Genomic DNA, 13,987 nt, shown 5'->3' with positions numbered 1-13,987 from the left:
GTGAGGACGTTTGTAAAGGTCTGATTCAGGTAGGTCATGCAATCATGTTTGTCCTCACTTTCACCAAACTCTGCCTCACCATTTTCAGCAACATTCCCATCAACCCCCACCCTTTGTGCCTTGGAGGGCACATGAGGTAGGAATGTGGCTGGGTTCAATGTATTGCATTGCTTTATGGTAATATTTACTGGGGCCATCAGTGCCAGTTCCCACTTGGTGAACCACGCTGAGGAAACATGTCGAGTTTGGGCAGAGTTTAGGAGAGCAGAAACAGCATGGGGAGCATAAACAGTTAAATCGTGTCCTAACACTACATCCTCACTCTTGTTTACTAGTTGTGCTATTGCAGCTATGCTTCGTAAACAAGTTGGGAGTGAGCGTGCTACTGTGTCCAATTGGCCACTGTAGTACGCTACTGGTCGGTTGGCATCACCATGTTTTTGGGTAAGTACTCCTGCCGCACACCCAGCTGATTCTGTACCGTACAACTCAAAGGGTTTCCCGTAATCTGGCATTCCCAGTGCTGGAGCCTTTGTTAGGCTCGCCTTTAGTTCCTCAAAGGCCAGTTTGGATTCCTCAGTATGAGAGATCCGATCTGGCTTAGTCGAGGAAACCATTTCTTGTAGTGGCAATGCCAGAATAGAGAATCCTGGATCCAATTGCGACAATATCCACACATGCCTAGGAACGTACGGATCTGATGCTGGGTCTGCGGCAGTACCATGTTTTGAATTGGATTCGGTCGTCAGTGAGGTGTCTCAACCCTTGGGTAAGACAGTGGCCCAAATACTTAACCCTGGTCTGGCATAATTGCAATTTATCCTTCGATACTTTATCTCCTGTCTCTGAGAGATGCATCAGCAGCTGTCGAGTGTCATCCACTGATGACTCCAGTGACTCAGAAAACAACAATAGGTCATCAACCTATTGTATTAGTATCGAACAACTCAAGGGTTGGAAGGATTGTAAACAATAATGCAAGGCCTGGGAGAAGATGCTAGGGCTGTCTATAAATCCATGAGAGAGTCGGATCCAGGTGTACTGTACTCCTCTGTATGTGAACTTCCTGAAGGTCCTCTTCTTCTTCTGCTCAACATCCGCCATCTTGTCAAGATCATGGGGAAAAAGAAAAGTGCTCAATCCGGCCATGGGGTTGCTACTTTTATAGTGTCCAAACAAAGAGAGGTCATTGAGGGTCTCCATTGGTTAAAGAGTTCAAAAGTCAGGTCCTTATGGATTGGTGCAAGAGGGAATGCACCTTGGTTTCTTTGTCTTCAGGTATCACCCTAGGTTTTCATGGCTTATCAATAGAAACTTGTTCCTTTGTTCTTCAGGTATCACCCTTGCTTTCATGGCTTATCAGAGAGAAACTTGTTACTATCGGGTCTTCTGATTACACTGTCCTTATGGTGAAATAATCGTGAAATAATCATGAAATATGTAATAGTTCTATAACTTCTGTCCGTTACAAGATATGGACTTCTAGCTCAGACCGGAGCACTGCGCATGAGAGACGGAACACAGAGATGTGAAATATGTAAAAGAAAGATTGTGTATTACCAATTTTAACTATGTGTTGCGAATTACCTAAATTAACTATATTTTTATTTCATGTTAGTGTGGGATATGAATTTATGTGTATTAGTATGGCAGCGCTCAAGGTTCGCCCTGTTACAAAAACTTGGGTATTATACTTTATTTGCGCAACTCTGCGAACCAAGATGGCGGCCATACCATTCTAAAATGGCGTGTATATAACTCGACTTTGACTATATATATATATATATATATATATATATATATATATATATATATATATATATATATATATATATATATATATATATAGAAAATAGCTTCTAACGCATTTCTTCTGACTTGCAGACTTTTTCAAAGTAAATACAGGTTGAGTATCCCTTATCCGAAATGCTGGGGACCACAAGCTTTTTGGTTAAGGGATTTTTACAGTTTTTGGAATATATTTTTTTAACATGCTTACCTGGTCCCCCGGCAGCCTTCGGGATCTTCGGGGTGCATTGTGCGAATTTGCAGGCGCGCCGGTGGCATCACTGGCGCGCACGTGCAATGCACTCTTTGGACCGCACGTGCAATGCACTCCTTGGACCGCTTTAGAAGATCCTGAAGACTGCCGTGGACATAGGGGGACATATATATATATATATATATATATATATATATACTGTATATGTATATATATATATATATATATATATATATATATATATATATATATATATATATATATATATATATATATATATATATATATATATATATATATATATATATATATTACTACAGTATTTCTCACCATTTATACATTCTAAAGAGTTGTGTATTATTTTTGTTACTCAAGATAGCTGTGCAGCTCAGGTTTCAGACACCAGTAAATCTATATCCGATGATGTGGACACTGGCACTCCACAAACACTGTGACTTAACCCCCTTGAATTCAGGAATCCTGCCCAAAACCAAAAATAGTTTTTTTTTCCCTAGCCTAACTGATTTCAATTCATTTTTGAATAATTTCAAGTCGATGTTTGGGAGTGACTTTATGGAGAGAACCAAACCCTGGAATAGGGCATTCTCAGCAGTTCAGCTTTGCCAATCTGAGGGTGTTATAAGACTCTATTGGGCTATTTCATTTGTTTTTATGGTCATCTATACTAATGGATGTCTATTGGAGCTATTCAATTGTCATTGCGATCATTAGCCATGGCAGACCCATTTCAGCTTGGAAGCGCTGAGCTGAAATGTGGGAAAACGTCAGCTGTTTTGGTGCCCAAACAGCACTTTTTCTATCACATCCATTCGTTTGGTTGTGCCACTTTGCAAGCTAAACTCTTATTGGGTGGTATAATTAAAAGGTGCCAAAAAACAAATGAATTGTAACAAATGGGTGCACATTTATTATTGTGATTATATGTATATTTTAGTGATTTGCCTTTTTCTTGTACTGGTGGCATATGTAGAGTATTCCCTAGAGTACTATCTGGTACTATTTTCATGAACGACCAATCTATCTGCCATCACTAGCTTGTTTGACAATTTATTTATTTGGCGTTTATATGTACTCTTCTTTTGGTGGCCCTTAGCTTGTTTACAGTTAAAAGTGATCAGTGATAATGGCTAAAACTTTGGGGTCTTGCTATTACAGTTTTACATTCTTGGTCATAATTGGACCAGTGTTATTGATCATGTAGTGTTCACTCTAGAAATTTTTAGGGCAGGGTGCTGACCACGGGGAGGGCACATTTTTCAATCGTGAGGGCACATTTTTCAGTCAGGAAGGCACATTTAAATTTTAAAGGGCAAAATGAAGGTTGAGGTTATGTGCGCGCCGAAGGCTCCAGAAAAATGGGGCGTGATCACCTAAAATGGGACGTGTCCTTGAGTGTACCTCTTATGTACATTATGTAACACATAGTAGATCCCCTTTTACTTGCCCCATAAACATTATGCCACACGGAATCAGACAAAATTCATGTTAAGGTGCCCATACATGGAGCGATGTGCTCCATGCATTTTGAACTAGATCACATCGCATCTAGTTAAAAAGTATGTGCAGCACATACTTTTTGTGCTTTGCGATGTGCGATGCGAAGGACTGCCCCCTTGAGCGTCACACCATCAGCACATCTATATAAACCCTCTTGTGACAACGGAGCGTCACACCATCAGCACATTTATGCTATATAACCATCTTGTGACACCTGAGCGTCACACCATCGGCACATTTATGCTATATAACCCATCCTGTGACACCTGAGCGTCACACCATCAGCACATTTATGCTGTATAACCATCTTGTGACACCGGAGCATCATACCATCAGCACATTTATGCTATATGACCATCTTTTGACACCGGAGCGTCACACCATCAGCACATTTATGCTATATAATCATCTTGTGACACCTGAGCGTCACACCATCGGCACATTTATGCTATATAAACCATCTTGTGACACCTGAGCGTCACACCATCAGCACATTTATGCTATATAATCCATCTTGTGACACCGGAGCGTCACACTATCAGCACATTTATGCTATATAACCATCTTGTGACACCGGAGCGTCACACCATCGGCACATTTATGCTATATAACCCATCCTGTGACACCGGAGCGTCACACCATCAGCACATTTATGCTATATAACCATCCTGTGACACCTGAGAGTCACACCGTCAGCACATTTATGCTATATAACCATCTTGTGACACCTGAGCGTCACACCATCAGCACATTTATGCTATATAACCATCCTGTGACACCTGAGAGTCACACCGTCAGCACATTTATGCTATATAACCATCTTGTGACACCTGAGCGTCACACCATCGGCACATTTATGCTATATAACCATCCTGTGACACCGGAGCGTCACACCATCAGCACATTTATGCTATATAACCATCCTGTGACACCTGAGTCACACCGTCAGCACATTTATGCTATATAACCATCTTGTGACACCTGAGCGTCACACCATCGGCACATTTATGCTATATAACCATCTTGTGACACCTGAGCGTCACACCATCAGCATATTTATCCCACATCCCCTACATCACACCTTATGCCTCCATCCCCTACATCACACATTATGCCTCCAGCCCCTACATCACACATCATGCCTCGGTCACCTAAATCACACCTTATGCCTACATCACACATTATGCCTCCAGCCCCTACATCACACATTATGCCTCCAGCCCCTACATCACACATAATGCCTCCAGCCCCTACATCACACATATTGGGGTGTATTCAATGTCGTGGGGGAGCGGTGACAGCGAGCAGGGCTTTCTGCTCGCTGTCACCGCTCACCCTGTCAGTATTCAACTAACCCCCCTCATACGCCAATTCCCCCTCGCTCCGTTTTTTGAACGAGGGGGAATCGGCGTATGTGGCTGTAGAAGCTGCAAGACTTGCGGCTAAGTACAGCGGGTTTGCTGCATTAGCTGCAGGTCTCACTGTTTAGGGGAATCCTCGCCATCCTGTGATGGCGAGGATTTCCCCATAACGTTGAATAGTGCAACTGGCCGGCGCAGCGGTTAACAGCGAGGATCGCTGGTTTTCTGCGATCCTCGCTGTTTAACCCCCTCGTCGGCCGCTCGCAGTGGCATTGAATACCTGCCTATTCCTCCATCACCTATATCACATATCAGGGGGTAAGGTGATGGAAGGAGAGAGGAGGGTGAGGTGATGAAGTGAAGTCATGTGCTTTTCATGTGACACTGCGCTCCTGTCCCTTCTTTGCAGGTGGGAGGAGCAAGCGCCGCACATGTGACTATATTCCGGCTGCTACTGCCTACCCGCCGGTGGGAAGACAGGGATGGGAAAGAGCAGCAGCAAACAGGGCAGCGCATGTCATGGCTCCACCGCGGTGGCGGTATGCTAAGTTGTAGGGCTCTCCTCTCTCCTCCCAGTGCACCGTCCGCGACAACCCCCCCAAACCAGGGCCAGATTTTTGCCGCCCCCCCACCCCCAACCTATTATAAGGCCCCCTGTTGTCAGAATGTGCATTGCTGCCTTAGCCCGGTGACTGCCTTCTCTACAAGACCCCACAAGTGCAGATGGGATTATTGCACTTACCAGGTGTAAGGGGTGGCCGGCTGTGCGTGCAGAGTCCCTGTTCATGGCAAACATGCTGGTGCTGCTGCTCTCCCTTCCTGCTGCTCAGCTGCGCGGGGCGCCGGCTGCTTGATGGGGGGAAGATGGTGTTGGTGTCCCTGCTGTGCCTTCCTCCCGGGCCCGGTGGGCGGGGCTTGATTCGGCACAGGCAGAGATGATGTCTAATTTTTTTTCCATGAATGGTCCACCCGCAGGGCTACGATAGCGGGTTCTGGTGGTGCACACAAAGTGTGTGTCCCCCCCCCCCCCCCCAACTGTCAGCGCAGGAGCTGGTGTCAGTAACAGTCACTGCTCCTGCGCTGTGTTTTTTTATTTTTTTTAACAGTGGTAACAGCGCAGGAGCAGTGACTGTTACTGACACCAGCTCCTGCGCTGACACCTACAGCGCTCAGCTATGCGGGCGGGGGGAAGCTGCGACTGCACTTAACTTTGAGGACAGAGGTATGCGGGGCAGATCGGGTGAGGGTGGGGGGGGGTTGTAGCGGACGGTGCGCTGGGAGGAGAGATGCTCCTTGGAATAGCTGACAGCCGCTCACATAAGAGGAGGTGAGCGGCATGTCAGTGTGGCAGGGGGGAGGAGGGATGCTAGATGGAATAGCTGACAGCCGCTCACCATAGGAGGTGGGAGTGACCACTTCACACGCTGCCGCGCTAGAAGCTGTCAGCGGGAGGAGACTTCTGGCGCGGCAGCAGCTATTAACTTGTACAGGGCGCAGGGCGGGCAAAAACGGGCAGGGCGGAAATCGGCGGCTTTTAAAGGGGCAGGGCGCAGCGCCCTGTAAAATAAGCCTAGAGGGAACACTATCATGGCTTATATATTTATAAGTAAAGTGTGACCGGATGACCCTTGCTGCCTGCGTCAAATGATCACAGACTGAGTTTGAATCTCACGGGACCTAGCCAATAGGGAATTCCCTCTTACCTTCAGTCATCACCTGTTGCTAACACCACCCGCTGCAGGATTGCTGATCCTGATTTTTTTTTTGGTACTTGTGAGTTATCCGGGCGTCCGATTTTTAAATCGGGTCGGATCGGGACATCGCATCGCATGCGACCATCGGATGCGATGCGATGCGATGACCCGATTTTTCCATAGGAATCAATGTTAAAATGGACTGAGTCCATTTTAACATGGAATTCAATGGGAAAAAGGGGTCCTTTTCATACCCCTACTATCCAAGTGGGCATGGAGTTGGATATAAACCTGTGGCGAGCGTAGCGAGCCCCGCGAGGGGACACGGAATACCGTCCCCTCGCGGGGCTCGCTTCGCTCGCCGCGCTTCGGGCTCGGTGGCTCGCTACGCTCGCCACAGGTTTATATCCAACTCCATGCCCACTTGGATAGTAGGGGTATAAAAAGGACCCCTTTTTCCCATTGAATTCCATGTTAAGATGGACTCAGTCCATTTTAACATTGATTCCTATGGAAAAATCGGGTCATCGCATCCGATGGTCGCATGCGATGCGATGCGATATCGCATCGCATCTGATTGTATGCCTTAACTTAAGGCATACAATCAAAAAATCGGACGCCCAGATAACTCACAAGTACCTTTTTTTTTTTTTATCAAGGCTTTCTAACATGTTTTATTTTCCTGGTAGCCAGACTAAATCATTAGGAGAACGGGAATTGCCCCTACTCTTACCTAATGCAGTGGCCCCTTAAATTGTGAATTTCTGTTACGCTGTAGCCAGTGTGGAAAATAGGAGTAATGGAAGCTTTAATTTCAAAATAGGGAAGCATGGAAACATTGATATAGGTATAGTGAATATTTCCAGGTACAAATGCATTATTGGTATTTGTGTGTCTTATACATTCTAGATCATTTAACATTTTTCTTTTCTCCCGACAGATGGTAAGATGCCAGCAAAGAGGAAACTACCACCTGCCCTGAATATAGCACCAACAATTGCCGAAGGTCCTTCACCAGTAAATGATGGGTCATCAGAGTAAGAATGATTTAAATGGACTTGAAATTAAAAGCTCTATAGCAGGGGTAGCCAACTCCAGTCCTCGCGAGCTACCAACAGTTCATGTTTTCCAGCTAACCTCACAGGTGCACTCATTACTGACTCACACATTTAAAAGATCCACAGGTTCAGCTAATTACTTCACTTGTGATTCTGTGAGGAGACCTGGAAAACGTGCACTGTTGGTAGCTCTCGAGGACTGGAGTTGGCTACCCCTGCTCTATAGCATAACGGTTCTAGCATGTGATGCAGATAATGAACTGTCAATTTCTAAGCAGGTTTACAATGATTATTGAATGTTAATTGGATAATATTATCAGATTGTCAAGAATACTGAGTTGGGGAGGATATAAATCTGGTCCCCACTATATACTGTTTTTTCTCGTAACCAATAATTAAAGGAGAAGAATATAAACAAATGTAATAGTCTACAACTGTTGTTACTGAAGAAAAGTTTTTGCCAAAATGTTCTCTCTGATTCATTGTTTGGATGATCCTGTTAAATTTAGGGTGTAGAGAATGCTGCTGGCATAGGCAGTAATGTAAACCTGAACGATCTTCTGACCTTTACATCACTACAAGATTTGGAAAACCTCTTTTAATTCTATGCCCATGGGGTGGTTATGTGTTCATCATGCTTCTGGAAAAGCTATTAAATGTGTCATTACTTGCAATGTATCTGTTTGAATTCTTCTTGAGTGGGTTTATGGGAAGGCTTTTTCTGCACGTCCCCAATCACCAGGCTCACTGTTCAAAACACAGGTGATTGCCCCTGTTGTCCCCTTTACAAAATCTAATGCTATTCCTATTTTATATGGAATTTCCTTGCCAAATAGCATGTATAATGGTTATATCCATTTAATACCCATCCCTCTACAACCGCAAGGTACCCTAATGCTAATTGTTTTCCAGTTTTGGTCACAATTCATTTGAAATGAATAATAACTTTTACATCCATCTATCGTCATGAATTTAAAAGCAAAAGGAAAAATCTGTAGAAAACTTGTCTGCATTTACTTTTTCGGAGCTGCATGGTTATTGCTCACTGCGAATAATAATTGTCATAAAAATGCCTTACAATAAAATTTGAGATATAGAAAATTTAAAACATTGTTTTCAGGTTAAAAAAAGGGTTGCACCTATAAGCTTGCAGCAGGGCCCTCTAACCTCCAAGTTTGTTGTTACCCAGTTGGTTTTATCACTGTCTACTACTGTAAAGCGCAACGGAATCTGCTGCGCTATATAAGAAACTGTAAATAAATAAATGGCACACAAAAAGAGCAATTTTATTGATGAGGTTAAATTTAAATATATGTATAGGGAGGAGAGATTTTCTGGTGACCAAAAAAATGCATTTTCAATTTTAGGGTCTCACTGTATTATGAAAATCAATCAAACTGTTAAATGACCATGTTTTGCTAATCCTTTAACAATTTTGTTATTTTATTTGAAACCTATTTAAGACCACCACACTACTACTTTTTATTGCCTGTTATAGGGCAAACCTTGTAGACCTCCAAAAGAAATTAGAGGAGTTGGACTTGGATGATCAACAGAAAAAGCGTCTGGAAGCTTTTCTTACGCTAAAGGCAAAGGTGGGAGAACTGAAAGATGATGACTTTGAACGAATCTGTGAACTTGGGGCAGGAAATGGAGGTGTGGTGACCAAAGTCCGGCATCGGCCATCTGGTCTCATCATGGCACGCAAGGTAATTTTTTTTTTCTCTTACATTCATATGGGATACAGGGAATCGTTCAAGATGATCAGCAAAAGAGGGTATCCGCAGGAGACAGGCACATAGAAAACTTTACACTGGGTGTACTGGCTCTGCCTACCCTCCCACCAGCCAGTTTAAGAAAATGTGCCTCAGGAGAAGCACACTACAGGAAGAGCTCCAGAGCGTTTCTCTTCAGTTTATTTTATTTTATTATTTTGGGACTGCTGTTTTGGACTTAACAGCAGTCCTGCTTCGTGGGAGACTAGGGGAAGGGTACAGCTGCAGGCCATTCATGGTACCGAGCTGTCCCTGCTGGATGTCTTTGTTATGTCCCCATCATCTTGAACGATTCCCTGTATCCCATATGAATGTAAGAGAAAATAGGATTTTAATACCTACCAGTAATTCCTTTTCTCTGAGTTCATATGGGATACAGGGCACCCGTCTCTGTGCGGAGTTCTGCAGTTGCCTCACTAAGGTGAGCTGTTGTTTACTTAGGTGCCCTCCTGTTACCTTGTGTCACTCGGGTGCTCACAAGTGTTTGTTGTCAATTCAGGTGACCTTTCTTTATTACCTCGTGTCACTTGGGTGCTCACAGGTGTGTCTTCTAATTGGCTTGACCTGCTCCTCCATAGTTTGTGTTTTCCATCACTCCTTCTTAGTCTGTTTGGTGGATGTATATAGAGGGGGAGGAACCAGCCACACACTGATAAATTTTAAGTGTTGCATCCACGAAACACCAGTCTATACCCCAAAATAAACACCTATTCCAGTGTCCCCTATGGATTCAGAGAAATTGATTTATCGGTAAGTTGCTAAATGCAGCTTTCGTTATGATGTGCTACCGGTTGTTATTTACAGAGATCAGGTCACTTATCTATACCAATATCTCTATCCACTTTTTTATGTAGTGGTTTCCAATTAATTTGCCCATATTTCCACCCTGGAAAGATGTTAGTTTCTTGTATGTGACATTATTCCGAATGTAATTGTTATTAGTACTCCCTTACTATCTTTGTAATTAGATTTCAATTTTGTGGCTTTTACATTTCAATAAAAATATTTTAAAATAACTGTTCTTTATTAAATCAAAGTAAATTTACGCGTATTTGCCAATAACCCAGAGGACGTTAACATTTTTTTTTTTACAGCTAATTCACCTAGAGATCAAGCCTGCAATCCGGAATCAGATTATTAGAGAGTTACAAGTCCTACATGAGTGTAATTCACCTTATATTGTTGGATTTTATGGTGCTTTTTACAGTGATGGAGAGATTAGTATCTGCATGGAGCACATGGTAAGATCAATTATCTTTTCCTCTTTGCTTTCTGTGCTCTAATTCTGGATATAGGTTGAAAAATGTAAGCTTTGTTAAACCAGTTCATGAAATCTCTCATTAACAAAGTTAACAAGTAAATCTCCCATCTGCACGTGAATAATTTTTTTGGCACTTGTTTCCTAGCACGGCGCCAGCGATTTTAATTGCAGGCATCGGGATCCAAAAAATCGCGAAGCGATTTTTACATTGGAATCAATGTAGAATGGTCCCTGAGACCCAATTGGGACCAATGTAAAATACACCATAGACCCCAATTTGCATACACACCCCCCCCCCCCCCCCCCATTGTTAACGCCACCCCTCTATTGACGCCGAAGCGTGGCGAGTGCAGCGGTACGTGTCCTCCGACCTTTTCATACCCCCACTATCCACGTCGGCGTGGAGTTGATTTTATAAGCGAGGGAAAGCGCATTACTTCACAGGTATTACGCGTCCCCTCGCGGGGCTTGGTGGCTCGCTGCGCTCGCCACACTTTATAAAATCAACTCCACGCCGACATGGATAGTGGGGGTATGAAAAGGTCGGAGGATGCATCCCGCGCGCCCCTCGCGGGCTCGCTGCGCTCGCCACGCTTAAATGGCATGTGATGGACGCGATCAACGCGATTTTATCATTGCCGGCAATAAAGGCTTAAAATAGACAGAAAATCGGGTCCATCGCGTTCATCGCATACCTTAAGTTAAGGTATGCGATGACCCACGACGGGTGCCGTGCTAGGAAACAAGTACCTTTTTTTTTTTTTACTAAGAAATCTCTCTTCTCCAGCTTCATAAATTCTTTTGTAAAATTTAATTTACAGAGCACAGAGGAAAACATGCATCAATATATACAAATGCAAACGATGAAAACATTAGGCTTAATTCCTATTTGTACCCAATGCCGCTACTTCGCAATGAATCTTACATGTATGTAAAGAAAAATTATGCCGCAAACCTGCGCAGCTATAGGTTCATGTATCCCATTGTTGCATCAGTGCTGCGTGTGAATGGACAGCTGCTGAGCTTTTTGCTATTGTTCCAGTATGCGTCAGTGGAGGGCTTCCAATTAGCCTTGAAGAAACATCTGGAGTGAAAACCGGCATCATTTTTGCTATTGTTCCCCAATGTTTATTTGAGGAGTTATCTAATTATGATCGCCCATAAAAAAAAAAAATTGAGAATGAAACGTGTGTTTTTGCGAGCTGCAGATCAGTTTTTGGGGATTCTCTGACAGGCGAAACCAATTTCCAGATAAACCACAGCCCCCTCCCAGCAATTGCCTGCGGGTAATTTACCACTGATAATTGAATATCATTTTCTGGGTGGCAGCTGTGATGTTTCGCAGTCCCTTTGCTGAAAATTTGCAGATGCTTAAGCATTAGTGTACAAACATGAATTTGTACCTATGGTACAATAATATTCAATGATTAATATTGTGTTTATATGTAACCACATATATCCTGTGAAGTATTAAGACATCAGAAGAAACAGAAGTGAAAATTTCCCCTATGCCAGGCATGTCCAACGTTGGCCCTCCAGATGTTGTGAAACTACACATCCCAGCATGCTTTGCAATAGTTTTAGCATTCTCTAATAGCAAAACTGTGGCAAAGCATGCTGGGATTTGTAGTTTCACAACATCTGGAGGGCCAACGTTGGACATGCCTGCCCTATGCAGACTACTGTATCTTTAACCAGCATTTTGATTGAAAATGAACAAGATATTAAATGGAGCTTTCTTTAACTATTATGTATTAGGTTTTGGAACTTTTTGCCTATTAATTGCTAACTCCTAAATCAGGCATTCCCAACCACGGTCCTCAAGGCACACCAACAGTGCAGGTTTTGTAGATATCCAGGCTTGAGCACAGGTGACTTAATTAGTACCTGAGTGATTGTGATTAAACCATCTGTGCTGAAGCCTGGATATCACTAAAACCTGCACTGTTGGTGTGCCTTGAGGACCGTGGTTGGGAATGCCTGTCCTAAATGGTTATCACTGCCAACAGCACAGATTAAATGGCTATTAAGCCCATAACAGCATTATCTATGTGTATATATTCTGGAGTGATAACGAGAATTTTAAGATACATTTCTCAATGTTTAATACCTACAGAAACATTAACCGCTAGTAAGAAATAAAAGGGAAACATTTATAATGTGCTGCATGTAAAGTTGCTATATACTAATATTATCTCTCAGTACTTTAATTCACATTATAAATCATTTGTATATTCACTTATTGGCTAAAAAAAGCCAAGAGATACCTACATTATTTTGGTAGTCATTTATTAAATAATACAGCAAGGAGAGGCTAAGAAGCCTTTGAAAGTGAGAGGCACATATAGAAACTGTTTTAATTCCTACACCGTTCACCTGATTTTGGATGTAAATATGGTTCAGTTCACATCCATTATAGTGGTGTATAGAGCCCACAATATGAAAATTGATGTCCCAATATTTATAAACCTGACTGTATATAGCTATGGTGAGCAAGATAAACAATATAACATAAGAGGATGAATGACATTGGACCAGTATTCATATTCCTTTTTTTATTCATCGATTCTATGTTATTTTTAAATACTTTGCTTGCTTCATAAATGTATGTGGTATCTTGTTTTATTTAGTGGAGTCTTGTACTAGGGAATTTGGGGAAATTTAAATGTAGAAATTAATTCTGCAGGGTTCAATAATTGCATAGTCCCTAAATAAAGTAGAATTTTTCATTGCTGGAACAAATTGATGCTAACTCCATGTGACGTTTAGGCCAGTATACTATATTAGCCCCGTTCATTATTTTCCTGCAGTACACTGGCTGAGAGCTGATTTATTACCGATGGTCATTAGTGGGCTAGCCAAGAATAGTCTGTTTTTTTCTGAAGACAAATGTCCTATTGTCGTGTGATAACACATGGGATCTGGTATAAGTTCCTGATCCCATGTGTCATCGTAGTTTCTTGGGCTGCTTATCACACATTATGCTAAAAGTCCAAACACACTGGGTGATTTTGCCCAGCGTGTATGGATGGCAATGATGGGGACAATCAATAGGCTGAAAATCGCTCAGTGCATACACACTGAGTGACTTTCTAAGAGATATTCCCAGGGGTGGGCAACTTTCCATAGCAGAATTTTCCAGCAGATGAGCGGTCGCCGCTTGCGATGATGTGGCAGCGCTCACTGCTGCCCCGTACGCAATGGGCGGCTTTTGAGTGGAAAGAAGCTCAAATGACAAAACTGAGCTGCTTTCTGCTCAAAATTACCCAGTGCGCATGGGCCTTAAGGGTGCCTGAAGCATATTGGGGCTAATTGGAT

General features: G+C 42.9%; 1 protein-coding gene across 5 annotated transcripts in view; it reads left to right on the top strand.

Moving 5' to 3' along the window:
- MAP2K2 (mitogen-activated protein kinase kinase 2) overlaps positions 1-13,987 on the top strand; it is a 161,992-nt gene that overhangs the window by 124,974 nt on the left and 23,031 nt on the right. For all 5 annotated transcript variants that reach the window (XM_083179377.1, XM_083179380.1, XM_083179379.1 and 2 more), the window contains exons 2-4: positions 7,516-7,612; positions 9,132-9,342; positions 10,503-10,649. In XM_083179377.1, the coding sequence (XP_083035503.1) occupies positions 7,516-7,612; positions 9,132-9,342; positions 10,503-10,649 (455 nt within the window). The remainder of the gene's footprint in view (positions 1-7,515; positions 7,613-9,131; positions 9,343-10,502; positions 10,650-13,987) is intronic.

This window comes from Crinia signifera, chromosome 1 (genome assembly GCF_055691185.1).
Source record: "Crinia signifera chromosome 1, ASM5569118v1, whole genome shotgun sequence".
Taxonomy (NCBI): Eukaryota; Metazoa; Chordata; class Amphibia; order Anura; family Myobatrachidae; genus Crinia; species Crinia signifera.
This window is presented reverse-complemented; position numbering and strand designations above follow the sequence as displayed.